Source organism: Anser anser (assembly GCF_964211835.1).
Source record: "Anser anser genome assembly, chromosome: 7".
Classification (NCBI taxonomy): Eukaryota; Metazoa; Chordata; class Aves; order Anseriformes; family Anatidae; genus Anser; species Anser anser.
The window spans coordinates 227,848-250,876 of NC_139727.1; the positions used below are offsets into that span (position 1 = coordinate 227,848).

The 23,029-nt window shown below is 39.4% G+C and overlaps 1 protein-coding gene and 1 long non-coding RNA gene across 2 annotated transcripts; both read right to left on the reverse strand.

Annotated features, from left to right (window-relative positions):
* On the reverse strand, window positions 1-11,822 carry LOC310902200 (uncharacterized protein). Its single transcript, XM_083843356.1, has 6 exons — window positions 11,628-11,822; window positions 10,473-10,525; window positions 7,662-7,788; window positions 5,562-6,035; window positions 4,228-4,320; window positions 1-1,900 (listed from the first exon to the last, which is right to left on the reverse strand). Exons 1-6 carry the CDS (start codon window positions 11,712-11,714, stop codon window positions 1,886-1,888), a joined length of 849 nt encoding a protein of 282 aa, XP_083699482.1. The 5' UTR covers window positions 11,715-11,822; the 3' UTR covers window positions 1-1,885.
* Window positions 11,823-14,586: 2,764 nt separating this feature from the next.
* On the reverse strand, window positions 14,587-15,200 carry LOC310902205. Its single transcript, XR_014586556.1, has 3 exons — window positions 14,917-15,200; window positions 14,741-14,779; window positions 14,587-14,640 (listed from the first exon to the last, which is right to left on the reverse strand). It is a non-coding gene; the product is annotated as an uncharacterized lncRNA (long non-coding RNA).
* Window positions 15,201-23,029: the final 7,829 nt, after the last annotated feature.

Below are 23,029 nucleotides of genomic sequence, written 5' to 3' on the forward strand. Positions count from 1 at the left end.
CCCCCCCCCCCCCCGCCCCTGAAAAAAATAAAAGCCACCAAAAACCCACAAAGAAACAAACAAACAAACAAAAAAACCAGAGTGGAACTCAAAGCTTCCAAACAACACACAACTCTGTTCAGCACACAAGCTTCTGCTGCTGTTGACCACAGTGTAACCTCCATAAAGAGGCCTGACAGGTGCCTTTTAAAAAAAAGGTGCCTTTTAAGAGAGAAGCAGAAGATAACGCTTCAAATTCAAAACCGGAAAGACAAGAATGGCTCTTCCCTTCCACAGCACACGCAGAAAACTTTTATCCTAGTATTACTTGCATCGCTCTTCCTCCTGACAAGTGCAACGTAACCGTGCAATTCACTGCACCATGGTCACAGTAAACCCCTCATTTCCAAAATTCCTCCTTGCAATGGCAAGAGCCTCAGACAAAGATGCCGACTGACCGCTCAGAGGTTGGAAGTCCAAGAGAATCAACTCTGTCTGAAATCCATTATCTTACCTCATGAAATTTCAGTCTTACCGCACAGGATGATTACAAAAGCCCGGTCTAGTCCACCTTAATTTGTTTCTTCCACGATATATTTGCACAGGTGTTTTTCGATGTAATGGCATGTTAAATGACATTTAGAGTCAAAGTTAGAATTAGAATCGTATTTTAAAAACAATACAACCACGCTCAAAATCAATTACGGTCACACACAATGGGAAACAACCCAGTACTGCCCTGAAGAAGTTACCCAGCGGGTCACTCGCTTTCTTGAAGCCTACCACTGACCTTCATAGGCATCTCTCTGCTTTAGCTTAAGACTAGTTAAGACTACACTGTCTTGAAATCTGGCTTCACATCTCCCCTCAATTACATACAAACGGTGAGTAGAGGCATTTTGGACACATTCTGTAATTTTTTTTACTTATTTTTTGAAAGAGAAAAACGCAGTCATTTTTAACTCTTTCTATGGAGTTCTCATTTTCGCCAGTGAAAAATCACTATGTTGTTTTTAAATTAAGTCACCCACTTCAGCCATCTTCCCTCACCAGCTGCAAAGCCGGGGGTATCTGCATTGATCCAGCTCCGTACTAATACATTTCACAATCAGTTCAATTTATGCGACAGGCTGGAACCTGGGCTGAGACCTCTGAAGTGCCTGTAAACCAATCCTGCAGACAGCCGCTAACCCATCAACCGTACCTGGGAATCGTGTTGCTTAAAATATTCCATATATGCAACGTACTTTTATTCTGTACAAGATTCACAGAGGCTAGGATGGAAACAACAGGAAAAAAAGGACCATACCTGGTTTCTCAGACTGACAGGCTACACATTTGTTATCTTCCGTCTTATTTGGTACAAGGCATATTCCACAGTCCCAAGAGCCTTTCGCCTTCTTAAATTTGTCTCCAAAGCCCAGAGTGGCTGTTGTGTCAGTGCTGCTCGAGGAGGATGTCACTGTCACCGAGCTGTCTGTGACCACTGGTCATGTCAGAGCAGGCATTACTCCCGTTCCAGGTTTTGGTGTCTCACATGCTATACATTTTGTAGCTTCCGGTTTGTTTTGGACAAGACATGTATCACAATCCCACGTTCCAGGTACTGTTTTGAATTTGTCTCCAAAGCCCAGCATCCCTGCTGGGGGCGCTGCTGGCTTTGAGGTGTCGCATTGACTTGAACTTACTGTCTGTTTCATACTCTCAACTGTTGACGCTTTAGTAGCTTGACAAGTTACACATTTGTCCTTTATGTCTTTGTTTTGCAGAAAAGGGTCACATGTATCAGATTGCCAGTACGATGCTTGTTTAGAAGTCTCTTTACCTGCAGAAAAAGTTGTTATTGCAGGCCTAGTATAAACCACTGTGCTTGTTGTAGGTTGTGCAGACGTAGAAGAGCGTGTTTTCAACAATCCAAAGTCTAGGAAGCAAGAAAAAAAAGTCTTCCTGTTAGCGCGGCACCTCACTACATGTAACTAAGTGACTTTACTAGAGGGCAAAAATTTCAACTCAGGTGCCAATGGTTACAACTAGACATTCAGACCGAGCGCAACAGGAAGTCCCCAGAAATCTTATCTAAACGGATGAAATTTCATCTGCTGCACTGGGTCACAACAGAACATTTCGTTAAAGCTTCATTTAACTCTTTGTTTCCAAGCAAGCTTTAAATCAACATTTTCACTGGTCGATACAAGTACAAACAGACAGTAGCTGACTGAAATCTGACAGTCCAACGTGGAATGGAAATAATACAATTTGATTAAGACGCGATGCCCAATCGAATCAAATTTCTAAAGCTCCTCCTTCCGTAGCAGATGACTCAAATCTACTCCAGTAACTGTACAGAAGTTTGTACTCGGAGCAGCAATCCATGCGGTATTTTCCCACAGATGCTGAATATTAATTAAATAATAAAAACTCAAGACAATTGAACAACTGTCTAATTTTCTATAATCTTTTTCAAAATGCATCGGACACAGGACAACTCCTTATTTAAAAGGTGGCAATTTTAACAGGAAAGACAAGCTACTAATACAGAAAGACTAAAGGAAATGCATCTTAAACAGCAGCTCAAGTTGCTTGTAAATCTACCTTGAACATAGTTGTTTTGTGGTTTGTTTGTTGGTTTTTTTTTAGTCAAAAATGAAGTCTTTGAACAATGTGGATTTAGATTCTGCTTCTTTTAAACCGATAAAGAAAGTGAATGTCACTTCACTCAGAGGTCTTTCCTTAAACAAAATGCACAATGTATTTTCTCTCACTTAGCTCTTTCCAACAGAGAAATGTGCTGCCTTCTTAACAAGTATGTAAGTTAGAAGAAGACTTTTGGGAAAAGATCAAATTCAATAAAGCCCTTTTTCTTAAAAGATATCTTTTCCACAGACACACTTTATGAAACTGTTGAAAACAATTGCAATTGCTTAAAAACAAAATTCAGAAAAGGGTTTTTAACGTAAAACACTCCACTTCTGTTTGCAGTTTAAATTTTAATCCACAGGAGCCATTGTAAGCTAAGGCCCAAAGATTCACAGCTTTCGCCATGTATTTGGAACTGAAGCTCTTTCCTATTCTTTCTTCACCTGGGCTGAAGGTGGGACAGGAGTGTTGAGTTTTACAAACATTTCCTTTTCAATTCCACAAATTGTATTTACTTAAAATGAAACACCGATTATCTGGCTAATTCTCTTAGTACCTCATTTACAATTACATCCTAACACGTAAAGGAGATGCAACCCATCTGCTTTTCATCTTGCAGTTTTACTTCCAGCAACAAACACCACTTAGAATAGAAGGGGGCAGATGCACCCTAACAAACGCAGCGCTTAATGTAATGCTCTCCTACATTCATATTTATAGCAGATACTCTATTAACCATAAGTCGTGTGTTGGTTTTTTTTTTAATAAAAAATGCTAGCGTATTTTTTGCAGCATCTTTTTAAAAGGAGTTCATTATCTCTCCAGGATTTTTTAGAACGTCTAAGACGCTTCCTTCCTTTAATACGTGGGCAGTGGTGAAGGGACCACCAGCAAAATCTTTGACCTCCTCTTTCTGTGTGTTGATGTTGGTTGAGGTGGTGGTGTCTTTTGAAACAAAAGAAAACAAAAACAGCTTTCACAATGTGACCTAGTTAGAGCAGATTATACTCACTTTTGTTAGAAACAAGAATTTCCAGCTTTCATGCTTCTCACATAAGAATCTTCACAAATTCTACTTACTTTGCAATGCTTTATGATTACAAGCAAAACAAAAAGCAACAAAACAAAAAAAAAATATAAAAGCAGATCTGTCACTGGAAAAATACTGCAGAAGTCCAACACTGCCTGGAATTGCTAGCATGCGCAGACAGGACAGATTGAAGATTTAATAAAGAAAAAAAGGAAAATCAGCACTTCAGATCTGAAGTGCTAAAGTTTCAGTTACCTAGGGTAAGAAAGGGCGTCACTGGAGTACCACTGGGTCCAGAAAGTTCTGCCGATTTTACAACGGGAACACTAAATGTAAACCCAATCTGCTATGAACAAGAGAGGTTTTTCAGATTCTCAAGCCACAGGAACTCCAATCGAATGCACACACAAAACCAAATCTGAAAGCTGCTCTTCACATTTGTAGCACGCATGCTGAATGACAAATTATAAGCCAGAAGCCTACATACTTTTCTCCATCAAGGCAGATTCTGCTTTAGTGTTCTGCAACAGCCTACTAAATGCCTAAGAAAAAAAGTCAAGCTCCTTTATTATTTTACTTACAGAAGACGTAGGTAGCACTTCTGCCTCAGTAGATTTCACAACTGGAGATGAAAACGCGAACTCAGGACTGCTAACAGTACTTGCTGGTTGTATCTGTATTTTCAAAAGAATTAAAGGTTTATATTTAAGAGCAACAACTACCTGAATTCACTACCCAACAGAAGTCCCGCAGTGACGTCGAAAAACCTGATGTTTGAGTTATTTTGCAGATAAAAGTAATAATAAAACACAGGGAAGTTTCCAAGTGGGTATAGGACAATATCTTCAAAACCAAATTCCAGAAACTGAGAGGAAAAGCTGGAGATGCTACTTAGGTCTAAATGCACGGAAAAGCAAGCCAGGAAGCTGAAGAACGGCAAACTCAGCCCAATGATACTCCAAGAACTTCAGCAAACACCTCAACATGTTAAAGCAGCTGTCTACTTCAAACCGTACAAAAAATATTTCAAGTACTCTGGAACAGATTAATGTTTATTTTATTGCAATAATATGCCAATTATTGCACCCTAGGCTCATTCTATGTGAGGCTTATATGACCACGTTACCTCTAATTTAATAACTTAAATAAAGTTGTGGTTTAACCATTGCAGGCAACTAAGCACCACACAGCCACTCGCTCACTCCCTCCAAGTGGAACAGGGAAAAGAACTGGAAATAAAGAAGTAAAGTTGTTAAATTTGAGGTAGCATTAATGACTCATCGCATGTAATGGCTACCTGGAAAGACAAATGCCATAACCCTGTACATACTCCCCACTCCTTCCCCTTCTTTCCCCCAGCATTTATTGCTGAGCACGACGCTAAATGGTGTGGAATATCCCTTCGGTCCTCTGGGCTCCGCTGTCCTGGCTGAGTGCCCTCCCAGCCTCTTGTGCATCCCCGACCTCCTCGCTGGCAGGGCAGCGTGAGAAACAGAAAAGGACTTGTCACTGTGTAGGCACTGCTCAGCAACAGCTAAAACACCAGTGCCTTACCAACACTGTTTTGCTCACAAATCTGCAACACAGCATCATCTACTACGAAGAAAATTAACTCTACCCCTGCCCAAACCACTATAAATAACTTGGCATAAAGTCCACACCCCCCTTCCCCCGCAGACTTCCACAGCATTTGAAGCAGTTATACAATCACGTTAAATGGGAGTTGGCAGGCTCTAAGACTGAGAGAAGCAGAATCAAAACATTTATGCCTTTTTCCCCAAACTGGCATACAACCCCAATTCATTCAGCTGCGTAGAAACTAATATTTGTTAGTTTCATGAGCACCACAGAAAAAGTCAACTCGCAATAAAGCAGTATACTCATTGTAAACATTATTTATAGCATAAAGATTTACCTTGCCCGCCGCCGTCGCTGCTGCATCTGCCATGCCTGCCGCCTCCGTTGAATTTGCCACGCTTGTCGTTGCCGCTGTTGACTTTGCCTTGTCCTTTGTCATCAGCAGATATGGCATGCCCGCCGCCATTATTGGATATGTCAAGCCTGAGGGCACTGTTGAACACGTTATGCCCGACGTCGCCGTTGTATATATCATGTCCTCCACCTCCTCCTCTGATAGATCTGTCAAGTCCTCCACCTCCGATGGATCTATCATGCCCTCCACCTCTGATGGATCTGTCATGCCCTCCACCTCTGATAGATTTGCCATGCCCGTCGCAGCTGCTGGAGTTGCCGTGCTCATTGCTGCTGTTGAAACAGCGCTCGGTGACGCTGAGACAGCGCTACTACCAACGAAACTAGAATTGAACTGAGGCAGCGATGCAGCACTGATGGGTAGGGGTATGTTCGGTAGCACTGGTTCCTCCACTTCCTAAAGTTGCAAATTTTAATTTTTCTTATACAAGACATACTACTTTCTCACCCCATCGCACCCAATTTATTAACAAAATTAAATAGAACAAAAATCCATACAAATTAAGAGAAAACAAGTTTCCAGAAGAAATCCCGATCTCCCCACCTCTGTCTACCACGTCATTTTAATTTATGGCAGGCCTGCTTCCACATTATACTCTATTCAACAACTGTACAGCAAGAACACTGAAAGTTAACTCAAAACCTGTGCAGAACAGAGACGCACAGATCACATTTTTTTTCTTTCTTTTCTATACTTTAGTCATCAAAGCTCTGGAGAAGCATCATCCTTTCTAACTACCCTCGCATGGCTTCAATTAAGAGTACACTCTCAAGACAAGTGAGAAAGTGTTCCTCTTGCAAAATTAGGCAGGATAGCTGCCAAAGTTTCTAAAGTCATTACAGCAGGGAACGTGGAAAGAGGTAATGTTTAAAGAAGCAGGTAGGTTCAACAACCAAACTAAACACAAAAAGCACCAAAGAAAGTCAGACTAACAGCACTGAAGATTGTGTTCTGGTAAATACAGTCTATACCATGTATCAGGATGCAAATATAAAAATCAGAAGAGAGCCTCTTAACAACTTCAATTTTCATCCCTGCCACTTACTTTATTTGATTACTAAGATTGGATGAGTTATGTTTTAAATGGCATAGAAAATCTGACCAAAATTTGTACAGTACTATCATGATCTACTTAGAAATGACTAGGCAGGGGTGTAAGTTGGTGCTACTGATATTCAGTGCATCCTGTAGCTTACATCTGTTTCACAGTTTTGATTTGAAAAGTTTATGGAACTTTTGATATTTGGACCATTATTTTATTTGCGTTACAGGAATAAACAACAGTGTTTACGATTTCTTTATATTGCATCATCCAGAAGTCCCATTTAATGATTTGAAACTTAAATTAACTTAAATACTTAATATTAACTTAATATTAATTAAATACTTAATGTTAACATAAATACTTAAATTAACTTACAGGCAGCTTATATAACATCCAATAAAAGAAAAAATAATCTGAATATTCATGGTCATAGTTTTATGGAATAGATTTTTCCTATTAAAATGAGAAAAAAACTCTCTCACAATGAGTTGGGTGAGTATCAAAAACTGAGTCATCGTTAGCAGACATGCAGAATGCTCTCTTCTACTACTCTTTTTCACACTCTTGGCCTGTATCTTTCTGTACGACTTAAATATGAAACCAAAAATTAAGCTTTTTTTTTTCTTTTTATACTTGGCACTCGTTTCAAGTATCATTCCTGTAGAAAAACTATACAAACCTTCACCAAAACATTACTTCTCTTCTTAGGACTCATTCATTCAATTGCTAACGAGAAATGTTATAGTTTGAAGAATCTCCAAGGTAAGAGAATTAAAAATTTCAAAATTACATAAGCAAAGTTCAGGTATTCAAAGACAGGAAATCAATTGGAGCCTGCTCTGAAACCCACAAGAAAACAAAAACAATGCAAAAATAAAGCGGTATTGTTATAATTTACTATGATGCAATAAAACTGACACACTTAGCTAGTTACTTCAGTAAGCTCAGTGACAGCAATTAATTTAAGAGTCACTTACCTGTTCTTGTACAGCTCTTGATAAATAGTGTATTCCTCTTTCCCTTCTCATTTTGCCGCCTCCGCTACTCACTCCTGAAGACAGACCATTGGACGCAGCAGTACTGAATTTGTAGCTGGTCACATTGCTAGCACACGACAGTACAGAAGTTGGGGGAAACAAGAGAAAAAAAAATTACCAGCCAAATTTTTTTTTCAAGATATTAGAGCTGTTATTAGTCCTAGAATTGAAACCTGCTGATCAGAAAAAAACTAAAGCTGTCTCACAAGTTGCTAAACGCTGGTAAATACTTGATGTTCTAAATAGGAAAAACTTTATTAACAGCAGCAATGAAAAGGACATACATAAGTGCACCGTTCACATGGGAACAATGACTAAGCCAGAAGACCTGAAATAGAAGAGCTGATTTAGATTGTTATTTTCCAGTGCTTCCTTTAAATAGGACTGGTTCTCTGATTCTGCGATGCACGTGTATCTTTTGCAGGGATATAAAAGAACAGCTCACAAAAATACAGAAAGAGTGCACATATGCACACATACACATGGGAAACACTGCCAACAGCTCTGATAGAATAGGGACGCCTTAGACTTGTGTGGCAAGGTAATATGGCCTAAGCTTCAGAAGCAGCTCTGGCTTTCATGTGGCCATCAGCAGGAACAGCAGAGGTGTTTGGGTATGCCAACATTCCAGAAGTCTTTTCAGACATGAATACAGATCCCTTTTGTAAGGCATACAAAGGCGTTTTTCTGGTACTTAAAAAAGCCTAGCTCAAAACCAGAAAGATATCCTAATCCAAGAGCAAATGGGGAAAAAATAACCCAAACCAGAAGTGGAATAGGGAATAACTCTAACAAAAGTACTATGGCAAGAAAATGAAGTATGCCTGGAAAAACTGTGACCTCAAAGCTTATCTTGCAGCCAATCAGTCAGTCAGTACAAAAGTGCATTAGATCGCACTGGAAGACACCAGGTCAAACTCCCACAATACTGAGGAGGAGAACTGGTCTAAACTTGTCAAATACTTGACAACAGCCTGCTTAGCACTGTAACTGCATAGAGGAAGACAGATCCCTAAGGCAGATGCTCAGACTTTTCTCTAATCCAAACTGTCAATCCATTAGAATTCTGAAAAAAGTCTTACATCAAAATAGATCTTCATTCAGACAACTATCGCTTGCCCATAACAGCCCATATTCCTCTTTCTGTTAACACCTGTGAGCTTCAAGGGGGCAAAGACAGTTGTCAGCCTTCAAGCAAGTCTAATCTACAATTGGACTCAGGATATAAAATATATATATATATACACACACACGCATAGATATATAGCATTGGTGGGCCAGAGATTTACTGAGTATTCCAACTCAACTGTCCAAAGGGACTCTTGCCAGCAGATCAGTGTGGTGCTCCTGCTCCAGAACATGGCACCCAACAGAGACCAGCATCACAAAAAACACTACCACCACTACCTACTCTACAAACAAAAGGTAGGGCACTGCAATAAACTTTGTGAACGAAATCAAAAGCAGTGTGAGTTTTCTGTATCTCCTTCCTAAATGGAGAAGTAGAAAGGAGTTCTAACAAAGACAATTTAGAACAGTTTGAAAAAAACATAATTAAAACCCAGCACCTGATTGCACCTGTACCAGAACCTTAAAGCCAGTCGCTTCCACCCCTAAAAAGGTGGTTGTTGTGAAGTCCAACTTTTAGATGCCAAAACAAAGTGTTGAGTTCTTTCTGCAAGCCAAAGAATGCCCATGGTCACCTAAGAATTGCTTGGCAGATGAGCATAGAGTCAACAAAATTCCCTGCTACTGTTCTTTGAAAAGAGCGACTCCCTAAAAACCGAGTGCAAAGTCCCTTAACTCAAGCATTATTACCCAAAACACCATTTGCCCAGAAGGAAAAGCCATCAATATTATCTGGAGGATAACTCATTTGACCTAAACCAAGAAAGCAGTATAACACAAAGCAGTCTCCTCAAGAAGAAATTCAATTAATTCTGCTGGATTTTTTTTATTTTAGAGATGAGTTAGCATTTGGCCTCAAATGATTCTAAAGAACACATGGTCTTCATGTGAACTCAAAGCAGACAATTAACTTCATCATGAAAGGAGTATTAAAAAAAAGAATAATAAATCATAAATCTTCCTCCATGTTTTTGCTTAAAAAATAAAGAAAAAAACACATCAATAAACATCCTCCTGAACTGTAACTCACTTCGCCTACTTCACCTTCTAAAGAATGCTTCAGAAAGAATCATCCCATTAGGACAGAGCTTTCAAACTGCAAGCAATTAAATAGCTAAAACTAATAGCTTTTCCCCTAGGGAACATTAAGAGGGACAAATTATTTTGTTATAAGTAAACTGAGTTATAAACCATGAAATATCTGTCAAAGCAAAATTTGTAACGCTACAGATTTAGTTAAACTACAAAATGAGCCATATTTCCTGTAGAAGGAAAAAATAAGGCCTCCAATAGCAAAGATCCTTTCTGTGGATACAGCATTATAACGTGCTTCGTTTCCCATCTTCGTATCCTTCTCAGAAGATAAACTTGGGATAAAAAGCGGTGTATCAGTACTTTTATTCTTGCTCGTCTTCCTTCCTTTCATAAAAACAACAATTTTCTCAAAGTTCTATTGATCTTCAAACACAATCCAGACTTTGCAGCTGCCTCAAAATACAAAATTTTCATTGGATTTCCCATTCCTTTTACTGAGAACTGTCACCACCTTTCAGGTGCAGACCGTACTGAAAAAGGAGATTTCTTTCTTTCTTCAAGTAAGTTTTAAATTAATAGATGTCATACCTTTCAGATGGTTCTGCTCGCTGTTCTGCAGGCAAAGTCTTCTCTCTCATCCCCTGCAAGTTAAGTTTAGTTCAAGACTTAGCTGAATATGTACAGAATACACAAAGTACCAACAACCACTTCATGTGTTTTTTTGTGGTTTTTATTTTATTTATTTATTTTTAATTTTATAGCCCTGAATACACCTCACCTACTTAACGTTGTTCCCTAATTCAGCATTGTGGGTACAGTTCAGTTAAATTTTGGGGCTAAAGTAAGCATCACTGCTTCACTCAGCATTGAGGACAAACTGATAGAACACTAAATCAAATTTGTCAAATCCTCTAACAAAGAAAGTAATTATTTTAAACAAAATGACAAAAATTGTGTGTGTGGGGGGGAGAGTTTTCATCAAAACTTGTGTTTGCCAACCCCGTAAAAGGGACATACTTTTCTGTTTTCTATCATTTATCAACAAACAAGAAAAAAAAAAACTCTACCCCCCTAAAAACTAAGCAGTTGCTGCTACATTCATTTTAGAACTTTACCAAATGGAGATTGTGCTGGCTAAACAATACAGAGATTGAAAGAGTTAAAAGCAATAAGCAACCAGTATTACTGTCCACTTTGATTTCCAGCCTAAGAAGCCCATACACTTAACAAGTGGTCATTTGTACACTCAGACTGATACTGGAAACACAGATGTTTTCGCAGAAAGAGATGCCCATTTAATTTTATGGAAAATTTATCAGACTCCATCTACTCCAAAGCAATCAAAACCGATAACTCAGCACATTGTCAGAACTCTCACTTGGAGCACATAGCTCACCTGGAATAGTTTACACAGAACACGAGCATGTTTCATCAGTGACAGCTTTGTGTACATGAGAATATAAAAGGAAAACATTTCTGTCTTTTAATATTCTTTCACTGAGAACAGGATGACTCAATAGCACATCATGACATCGTGAAAACAACCACAAGACACTGAGTGTTCCAAAAACAGAATTAAATCCATAAAAGCTCAATCTATTTCACAATGGTTCCCACTGCCTTAAAGCTCGCCTCAAACATACTATCAGTACTTTTTGCAAAGATAGGATAACAATTGGTTTGAGAAACATTCCAAGACTGGAAAAAAAAAACAGGCACATAAGGACTCAAAAATGTACTCACTTGGAACTTTGTGTCTCCTCTCTGGCAAATTTTGCTGGACTGAGTAGTTGAAGTCGGTGATGGTTCAGAATACCGCGTATAACGCATCGGCTGACGGTTTACTGTTGGTGTCACAAGTCTCTTAACAGGTGGAGGCTGGAATGCATTCTGGGATTCCAGCTTTGAAAGGGAAACAGCAATCAATTTATCCTTATGTCCACCCAAATTAATTCCAATATTTATTGATGAAAACAAATTACAGAACTATAAACCTCCCCCCATCGGTCTTGGCACTCAGTGAATACAATTTGAAAATTCTGAAGACCGTTCAACTTGTAGAGGGAAATCACCAGAAAACCAGTAACGAAATCCATAAAGCTATATATAAGTAGCCAAAGTCTGACTGAATTCCGTTTCAAAATTTGGCAGTTAGCTTCATAGACAAAATAATTCATGCTACCATAATTAAAATAATCCATGTTCCTAGAATATGCTCCTATCTTTTCCTCTGCCCACACTGTGATTTTTTTTTTTTAGTAGCTTAATTCATTAATTTAACATTTGAAGTGTTAAGCAACTAATTATACAGGCTTCTGGGCTTCACATCCCCTACATTTTCCCCCTTCAAAGTTACACAAACAATAGAACACACTCAAAAAAAACAACTTGTCAATCTTACAATAATCTCATTCATTAAAATATGATCCAATGCTTTACATGTGCATTAGATGCACTTCAAGTAGTGGGTTTGACTTCCCTTTTCAAAGCATTTTCACAGACCAGAGTTAATTTTTAACACAGACCACTGCGTGTTCTGCAAAACTGACTTAACTGAACTGTCAGACAGAAAACAAACCCTAAAGGCTACAAGATTTACCGATGGCTCCGCCTGCGGTCTTAAGGATCAGAAAATACAGTCTTAGGAAGCATGCTATTGTTCAAATCAATACCAACAGGAAATCGTTTACACCGCAGCTTTAATTTCACAGTATCTCCCAGCTCTTAGTAATAGGATTCACACTCTCTCTAAAGTATACAAAAATACATCTTTCTAAAAAATATTACATTCAGTTTGAAACCTTGAATAAGACATGTTTTATGTAAGTTCACAAATCTACTTCGAGTGAACGATGGTTCATTGCTGGTTTTAAAGGTAAAAAAGAAAAATATTAATTCCCCCAGTTAGGCATTCAATACACCAAGAGCTATTCTGCCTGGTACAGTTCCTTGAAATAAGAAAAATACCACATCACTGCTACCCACTGCAGAAGTTTAGCCCGAGTGCACAAGTGTTCCGTCAACCGCATGTTCACTTTAGCAGGAAAACACACGATCGTCTCCTCAGCAAATAATTGCTTCTCATCACGGGCTACCCTTCTCCCGCCACCATTATGAATTCTAGTATTATGAATAGACAATCTATCTCCTTTCACCCACTGACAGCTGCGTGCAACATTCATTTAGTGGCTGACAATTTCAGGCTCTCTGTTGCAAATCTGGCAGATCTTTCTTAATGCCTTATCACAGGTGTATTGCTATAATATAACTGAGAATTCACACCAGATTTGGTTTTAGTTATTTGGATAATATTTATGATATACTTCACTTCTCCATGCCCTTGTAATTTGGCAGATGGTGAAAAGATGGTCCAGGAAATCTGAGATGTTTGTAAACTCTGAAGTGATTGTAAACTTAATTATACATCCATCCAGTCAAGGAATTAGCACAGAAACTTCTTGAGACACTGTCCCTTTTCTCATTAGAACAGAAGATGAAAAGTTTGCACATCTTGTTATTTCCTTCAGTCACCTGATCTTCAAGTGGTCATTTAAGGGTTTTGCAATTTAATAAGCCCAAGAATACCCCTAACTAAAGTCATCAAAAAAAGATGACTAGTTTTCATTTTTTAAAGAAAATGAAAGGAAATCATGCTTTACCACAGCATTATCACCAGTTCTGTGCTACCTCCAAATAGGAATTTAGGAGCGTTAAGATTTATAGCGTCAGAAAAGAAAAAGAAAAAAAAAAACCTCTACCCCCCTAAAAACTAAGCAGTTGCTGCTACATTCATTTTAGAACTTTACCAAATGGAGATTGTGCTGGCTAAACAATACAGAGATTGAAAGAGTTAAAAGCAATAAGCAACCAGTATTACTGTCCACTTTGATTTCCAGCCTAAGAAGCCCATACACTTAACAAGTGGTCATTTGTACACTCAGACTGATACTGGAAACACAGATGTTTTCGCAGAAAGAGATGCCCATTTAATTTTATGGAAAATTTATCAGACTCCAACGATGGTTCATCGCTGGTTTTAAAGGTAAAAATGAAAAATATTAATTCCCCCAGTTAGGCATTTAATACACCAAGAGCTATTGTGCCTGGTACAGTTTTGCAATTTAATGATACCCCTAACTAAAGTCATCAAAAAAAGATGACTAGTTTTCATTTTTTAAACAAAATGAAAGGAAATCATGCTTTACCACAGCATTCTCACCAGTTCTGTGCTACCTCCAAATAGGAATTTAGGAGCGTAAGATTTATAGCGTCGGAAATTAACAATTTTCCTCCTCTTTACTTTGAATGGTGATAAAAAGCAGAAAAATTAGTTTTCTGTGCCCGAATGAACACGGAAGTCTGTACAAAGTCTATATGACCACTCAAGCAGTATTTTTCTATTTGTGATCATTTCTTCAAGAGAAAACTTGCCTCAAGAGGAATTTTAATATGCAGCTTCACCCCAAGTTGGGGGACAAGATAAAACGACTTGGTGTGTTCTAGAGCTGTTGCTCTCAACTTACAAAGATAACATAATTCTTAACCTGAGTAATCTTCACAGCCCATCATCTATTGTGGATACATGCCAATATTAACTTGATTTGATGTCTATGTTGTCACTGAGGTTTGAGAAAATTTTTCTAATAGTGATAAAGCATTGAAAAAGTTATCTACCTCAGCTTAAGACATTATTGGTTCTTACCTTTCTTCGTTTGGACTGGAAGTCAGTAATATCCGGTTTATCTATGTCCGGAGGCTGAGGGAAAAAACAAAGCATAAATATTAGAGGGCAATTTTTTTCTCCTGAGAGAGAGGGTTCCCTGCAACAAAAATGTGGGGGTTCATGGTCAACTTACACAACACAGCGGCAAAAGAGATGTCATTCTTTTAGCATCCTGTTGAAAAAACAGCGCAATAAATTAAACCGGCCACAACGTAAGGAAGAATAGTTTTATCTTTATCCTTTGATGGCACATTTACTAAGTTTTATAAACACATGAAGCAAAAACAGATTAAAAGAAGTGCTATTTACCAACAAAGGGCTTGACAGCTTCTCCACTGCCTCCAAGATGCACCACGCTGAGGTACTCAAGGTAGCGTGGGACCGCACAGTTTCTTCTCTAGCTTTCGCTCTCTTTTGTGCCTGAAAAATTAGCATTTTAAGTGTTACAATGGTCAATTCTCAGCTAAGGAGGCATGTTTTTTACGTCCCAAGGCTACACTGATGATACAATCAATATATTCTGATGACAGAGAAACATGCAGTCACTGGGAGTTCAAGCCATAAAGAAGAGAATACGTTCGGAGTTTAATGAAGTTTACCTTGGGCCTCAGTGCATCTTGCACGTGCTTGTTGCACGAGCAATAAAAGAACTCCGTACTTGTAAAAGGTCAAGACGGATGATGCTAGGACTGCTAAGGCCTCCGAAGCAGTAATCAGGGAAACAGAACTCAAGAAAAGGCTTGTGGTACAGAAAGCATTTTCAGTAACAACACAGACCTCAGAGTTTCACGATGGTCTAAGTGTACCATCTTAAAATCAGTGTATACAATCATAACCAGGAACTAGTTTTACTTCTCTCTTGCTTCCTCCCTTCCCCCAAGATTAAAGTTGGCTGCAAATCTTTGTCTTAAAAGATAAAGATCTGATTTAAACTGTAACAGATCTAAACATTACACTGAAAAAGTAAACTGTTTATTTGCACCACCCAACTTCAAATATCAGTCAAAAACTTCCTTTGGTGTGACTTTTTTTCTTCCCAGGTTAAACCCCTCAAATAACCACACTGTGCTTATCACACGATGTGAAGACAGGAAGCAGACCACGCAGCGTGTAAAAACACAAGTGAGACTCACAGAACCACAGAATGGTTAAGGTTGGAAGTGACCTCTAGAGATCGCCTGGTCTACCCCCCCGCTCAAGCAGGGCCACCCCGAGCAGGCTGCCCAGGACCATGTCAAGTCAGCTCTTGAAGACCTCCAAAGAGGGAGACTCCACAGCCTCTCCGGGCAACCTGTGCCAGGGCTCCATCACCCGCACAGTGCAAAAGCATTTCCTGATGCTCAGACAGAGCCTCACGTTTCAGTTTGTGCCTGTTGCCTCTTGACCTGGCACTGGGCACCGCTGAAAACACAATGGCTCTCTATGCTCTTTGCACCATCCATTCAGGTATTTATATACACCAATAAGATCCCCCCAAACCTCCTCTCCTCCATGCTAAACGGGCACAGCAGTCTCTGCCTCTCCTCAGAGGAGAGGTGCTCCCAGTCCCTTGATCATCTTGGTGGCCCTTCGCTGGACTCTCTAGTACCTTGCTGTCATTCACAGCAAGCAGCAAGAAGCAAGCTACTCTCTCCTTTAAAAGCCTAGTATTTTGGTTCCTCTTTTTACCATAATGCAGTAATATTGTAAAAAACAAAAATAGCCGACCAAAGAGGGTTCCCAGCTTTGCACCACAAGGTTTCAAGGTTTCCCGTAAGTGAGGTACTTGTACTGCCCTTTTTCCGTTGCACAAATGGACTGTCAGAACAGAGCCAGCAAACCCGCGTTTTCATTTTCTTCAAATTCCTTTTGATTTATCGATAAAAGTCACTTTCATTTAAATACATTCCTACCAAACCTGATTTGACTTTCCTTTTCGATTCAGCTCTAGCTAATCAGAGTTGTCAGCAGTTTTTATTTGCTATTTCCAAGAACTCTTGGGGGCAAATAACTCTCTCCAAGAACTATATGAATCGTTCAAAACAGAAAGCATGTTACTGCTTATCTTGGGACTGCATTTAGTCCTGCATGCCTCTGTGTACCAGAAGAACAAAGGATCAGCAAAGTTGATTTTAGATATTTTCAAAGACTGCAGGTTTATACAACATATCCATAGCATGAATGTAGGCATGCTTGGAAAAGAAGATCCACAGATAAATATTAGCCAGGTTTGACTACTGTAGCTTTTGCTACCATAAACACAAGTTTTCAAAGTTATGCTGTCATTGGTTTTTTTGCATCAAGTTATTTTAACGTAATGTAGTCAGAGGCAGACAATGGCACTTGAATGGAATTTTTTGAAAGACCTAACAACAGAGGAAACCCCAACTACCAACAACTAGCCCAAACTGTCATTCTTGTTCTTTCTGACAAGTGTTACCTGTGGTAAAAACTGTCATTAAAGAATTTAAACAGAAATCAATCTCAGACGTCTATTTTTGTAGACCAAGAGGGCAGAAGAGCAACTGTTACCACATATTCAGCTCCCTGCTCAAAGCTCCTTTGGCAGTGCTGCTTTTTTTATTTCCATCACTATTTCCCACTACACTACTTTTCTCATACCTGATAAGGTTCCGTCTTTGGCTGCCTTGATCTTACAGCTGCACCACCGGCATAGGCCGTCTTTCCGGGGTAAAATGGAGAAAACCCAAGCTGGTTTTGCTTAAAAACAGACGTGCTTCCACGTACCTACGGAAACACAGTATGAGAAGTGGATAGAAAAACAGGTACACATTCAAACTGATTAAAAGAAATACTGTGCAGTACTTACAGGACACAGTCCTCCAAAAACAAATAAACTGAATGCAGGTTTCTTAGAGCTAGCTGCAGAATGCTGCGAGAGGGAATGAGTTCTTTCAGCTTCTGTGGGCCAGAGCAGTGACGATGAAGTATTTTTTAAAACTGCAACATCTGCCAAAATGACGTATGCTAGATGTAAATGCCTCTCGTACGTACAGAACTTTAACAATAAAGATCACACTAATTCAAGTTCTTCATTACAGAAAAATAAGCATGACTTCAGCTTCTTTAAATAGATCAACTTCACGTACAGACTGAAAACCAAGTATCACCTACAAACTTGAAAACTGTTCACAGAGCTGCAAGTAGTTTTCAGCAATCTTACCAAGTTAATACTGTGCTTCCAATGCAGATATTTTTTTCCTTCAGGCTAAGATAAAAGAGGACCGCATAAACATCAGTGCATTTGTACGGACAAAGCTTTTTTCTGTGTTGGTAAAAGGCTGGAGGCCAGCACAGATCATAATCGCATAGGTTTTAAACCTGGAAGATTCCCCAAAGGCTGCTCTAAGAGTTAACGATCTTCTGCCCATGTATGTTTTACGAAGACACACCAGAAAGTTCTAGTGCACTCAGGTTATATTGCTAAAGCCCAGCAACTCTACTCTCAGCTGTACAAAAGTTCTCTGCAAAACCTGCTGAGCACACGTCAGTCCCTGTCTATATGGGGGACTAGAAAAAGCTGCAAACCTGCTGTTCGCCCTTTCAGCGAGAAGACCTACGTACCAACCTACATCGACACGATGCTTATTTTTTATTTTAAAATGGTGTGCTTTCCTCAATGAATTTGGCAAAAGACATGAAAGTATTGACAGCTGAAGCCTTCTACCAAGAAAGGTCAAAAAACAGCCTATAGCTTATGACAGAGTAGTTTCTTTATCTTCTCTTGCTGAAACACAGGAAAACATCTCGTGTTCCTATTTGTCACCTGCACTTATTCACATTTAACCAGCTGTCTGTTAGATATTCTGAGTCACTCTTCCTTCTAGACAATCAGCCTAGTTGTCAAGCTACGGCAAGTCAGCCTGATTTCCTACCGTCCCAGTTCAAAATTTACATATAACCTAGCTGAACGTGTATATTTCAGCATTGACTCTTTCTAACATCAGGGTATCATAAACGTATTCCAAAGCACGCTTCTATTAAAAAGGTGATAGGATTATATACTTCTAAAACACTAAAAATTCAATTTAATTCTCGCATCCAAAGTTGACATTCACCTATTTTATTTACTAAGGTGATGTGGAATATTAAAGAACGCAAGGTACTTCACATTAAAAAAAAAGTCAATTAAACAGAGAACACAAAAATCACCTTCATCAGATGCTCTAGAGGAGGAATCACTGGTTGTTGAGATGTTATCATCGTCTTGTTGAGAGGTAGAATCTTCTATTTCTTTTATGAAGGACAGCCTAGGACTGCCAATGCCAAATACAGAAGATGTCGAGGGCTGACAAGGTGGGACAGGAGAATCCAGCATGGTATAATTCAGACGGCCCCGATGAAGAGAGGGCCTTGTTAACACAACTGGGAAGTTCAGTGCTGATCTACTTGTGGATGGTTCTAGACAAGAACAGGGAGATAATTAGCTTTGCTATAGACAAGCTCACAGAAGCCAAAACCTGTTTCCTATCGACAGCCATGCTATTGCCAAGTTCTAAGCGCAAAAAGAGAGAAGCCAAATTTAACTTCTTCCTCACCCAGATACGGTTGCATCTAACTGTCTGGCTACAACAACAACACTGCTTGCGATACACAGTATTAATGTTGCATCCAGAAGTAGTTAACTATGAGGTTTTACAACACCACATTCTGACCCCGTGCTCAAATGCTCTAACGCTGACTTGGCCATTCACTAAATCAAACATATATACTCCTTCTCCCATGTACAGCTTGCAATAAGCTTTACAAAATTTGAGATTACACGGTAAATTACAGATAACACTGCAGCTTCCATAATATTGGAACAAAGGTTACATTAATCTGAATACACAACATGAAAATGAACGTTTGCAGTACTTTTTTCCCAAGTTCTTCCATATCAGCTCACGTTAGAGGCAAAACATCATCTCCTACCCATTAACTATTGGGATTTTGACCCAAGGGACAAGGATGTTGACCCAAGTAACCAGATGAGCATTTTTCCCTCTTGAAGCAAAGGGTCTGCAAACAATGCCAGTGGCCTGGAATAGGTGGCCTTGAAGTCTATCTTGCTAAATGAATGGAACTATTCATGGGTATTTTGCCTGATGAAAGCCTACTGTCTCTCCCAGGAATCTGGGCAATTCAAATGACTTTGAGCCACTATCCTCTTGATACTTGAACTGAAGCTTAAACTAGTTAGTTCAATCTTCATAACCACTGCAGTACCACTAATTAGCTCTCTAAACCATGAGCAGATTTTTAGGACAGCACCATTTGAGATACAGAAAGTTCTTCAGGCGGAAGGCCACCCAATATAGGCTCCAGCACACTGATACCTCAGAACTGAAGAAACACATTGGTTTCAAAATGTAGTAATAATTAAAAACAAAAATCTTATTCTTAAGCATAGTAAGCAACACCCACGGACAGCAACATAAGCTGCAAAAGGTTCCAGGGTGTCCACCTGCTCCTGATCTCCTGGAGTTAGCAAGCTTGCAGTGCAGCTGTTCTTACTGAAAGCTCCTTTCACGCAGTTACATAGGAAAGCCAACATGTGTTCCTCAGTCACGAAGACCTTCTCTATTCTTTTCTCCAAACTCATTCCCAAGCTACAGCTACACAGAAAGCCATCAATCTCCTTGTTTACAATTAGATGAGATTGGAGGCAAAGATATTTCCTCCTTATTTTTTGATTCTGCCAACAACAGAAGCAACTGACTTTCCACATTATCTATGGTTACCTACGCACGCTCAGACAAAACTTCTTTACTTATTAAAAGCTGACTTCCCCAAAACAGCTAATTTAAGAGAAACTCAAATAAGAATAGATGCAAATTTATACAACAGGACTACAGGAACAGTGAGAGGCACTGGATATAAGACAAATTAATCTTTCATGAGGTAAAGGAGTTGCAAACCTCGTTGCCAACGGTCCAAATACCTTTTCAAAGACACCCCCTCCCCCCGCGTAGACCTTAAAGTTATTGAATATTTTAAGGATAATAATCTCATAAACCACATCCGTGCACAAGTTCCCCAGTTCACCATCAAGTTAACGAGGAACTTTACTAAATTGATCAAAGCCCAAAACAAAAAAAAAAACAAAACAAACAAAGTCGGGACACGAGACGGAATTTTCCTCTGCCATTCTAGCATCTAGTCTTTTGTTTCGAAGACTGCAAAACAAATTAATTTTTTTAATTGCCTTAGGCAATTAGACAGATTTTCATTCCATATCTTTTAAAAGATGGAAAATGCAACCCAGCACACTTGCAAATGACTTATTTTCAGCATTTAGCACCTGGCTAATAGAGTACCTAAAGTTAACTGATGCCTTCCAAGAGCATAAGATGTATGCTTCGTAACTGTGTATACAGTTTAAAGCTAAGACGGTTTCACAAACAGTTGTTTTGACTTTTTTTGGGTTTTTTTCATTCTGTCAAAACCCTCATTCCAATTTCCTTTTGAAATTCAGATTCAAAACTAGAAATCTGTGAATAAATACAGATGGCCAGAATTCCAAATGATTTTTCACATACCTCGTCTACTAATTCCTGCTGGTTCAGGCGTGAATCTCTCATCGATTATGGTATCTTCATCTGAATAATCGTGGTGATAGTTTACCGGAGTCTCCTCCTGGTTTGCAGATTCATTTCTGTCTACACACTCCTCCTCACGCTTATTGAAATACTTCTGCAGCCAGGCCGGTACAATATTTTTCACCGTTTCTGTCATTCTGCTAATTATTCCCTGCTTGAAAGAAAAAACACTTGTTTAATTACAGAAACGCAGTCAACAGCATATGCTGCGATACCACCTTCCACGGACCTTGAAGACAGATATTATACAGCAAATATTCAGAAGACGACGACGAGGTTGATCCCTGGCATAGGATCGCTACACTTCTGGTAAACCTAAAATTCACCTAAGATTGATTTACAACTACCTATCACTTTCTGCACTTCCAAGTGACCTTGGCAAGGTTCAAAGTTTTGAAACCTCTGCCAAAATTCACCAGCAGGTCGTCAATCTGCAAGGCTATCAGGAAACTCTACGCCTGAACAGCTCCTGACCTACAGACTTGTTCCAGGACTCTTCCTCTTCGCACCCTCCCGTGAAAACCAACTAAACCAGAAGTTCAGCAATTATCTACTGCGACAGTCAGGACCATACTACCCATTAAAATCAGTGAATCTAAATATTTTCAATTTTAGTAATGCTGAATTGCAGTGACTATACGCACAAAAACCAGTTCTGCTCTCAACAGTCAGGCTAACCCAGAAGATGTCCTGGAAGAAACACAGCTATAGCTATAGCACCAGCACCTCCTCTTGCAAGAGCCTTCTAAAGCTGTTGCTGTATTTTGTAGAAGACTGACTCTGCGGCATACATCGGGTATGATCGGAGAATTCCCACCTGACCGAAAGCCCCAGGAACTACGGTTAAATAAAAGATAAATTAATATAAATGAATATAATTAATAATAAAAATTAATAATAAAAATTAATATCCAGAAAGCTGACAATCATGAGCTAGGCATCCTGCTAATCATCCCTCCTGCAGGCAGGGGGAAAAAAAAAAGGTAAATTAGATCCAGGACTAGTTCCCAGGAACTTTGAAGCTGCTAACTATACTGTCTACAGTGCCCAGGCACCTTCAGAGCTTAATGGTAAGAGACAGAGGGTTTGGTGGGCTGTAATTACGATCACAAGCACACAAAACACATCTATTTAAGTATTTCTAAGAATCGACTTATCGACTAAAGTTGTAGGGGGAAGGATGAGAAAAACAGCGGGGTAGGGATCAGAACCAGAGGTATAACCTCACAAAATCGCATCGGTCGCTTTCGTGCCTCCCCAACTGCATCACTGAGAGACAATTAACATTAAGCCACAGAACCTTCTGCAGAGTGGACATGATATTGAAGATAAACTGAAATTAATTGACAAATGCTCTAAGCAAGCTATCTGCTCAAAGCTCGTCCTTTTACGTTATGAACATTTGCACGATTCGTCTGGTTACAAAGCTAACTGCTATAATAAATGCACACATGTAACACCTATCAGTTTGTCTATTTATCAAATCATTAAAACTCTTCCCCGATAAGTTACTGTTAATTTGATCTGCGCTGGATGTGCAGCAGCCATTCTCTGTGCAGAATCCCCCAGATATCCCCACGCACGTGTTTGCTCTGGCACACTCTTTAAATAAACCTACTGGAAAACACGCAGAGATAACAGACAATGGAAAAGTTAGAAAACCATCTCCACTGATTATTTTTAATCCACGTGTAAGGTTTATCAGTTAGCTACACAGTGTCGGCACACGCAAGCTATGGCACTTTCAACATTAATGCACTGTTCAAGCCAGAGGTTTCAACGGTTGCTCTGTAAGCGTGGGGAATGTTTGCATTGCCCTTCCAGGCCAGCTTTAGATGGAC

Bases quoted from the DNA above. Each gene is read 5' to 3' on its own strand.
- LOC310902200 (XM_083843356.1), bottom strand. From the start codon at position 11,714: ATGCGTTATACGCGGTATTCTGAACCATCACCGACTTCAACTACTCAG. The intron at 10,526-11,627 runs GTGAGTACATTT...CTTAACTTGCAG, and splicing joins GAGGAGACACAAAGTTCCAA to GGGATGAGAGAGAAGACTTT. The intron at 7,789-10,472 runs GTATGACATCTA...GTCGTGTGCTAG, and splicing joins CGAGCAGAACCATCTGAAAG to CAATGTGACCAGCTACAAAT.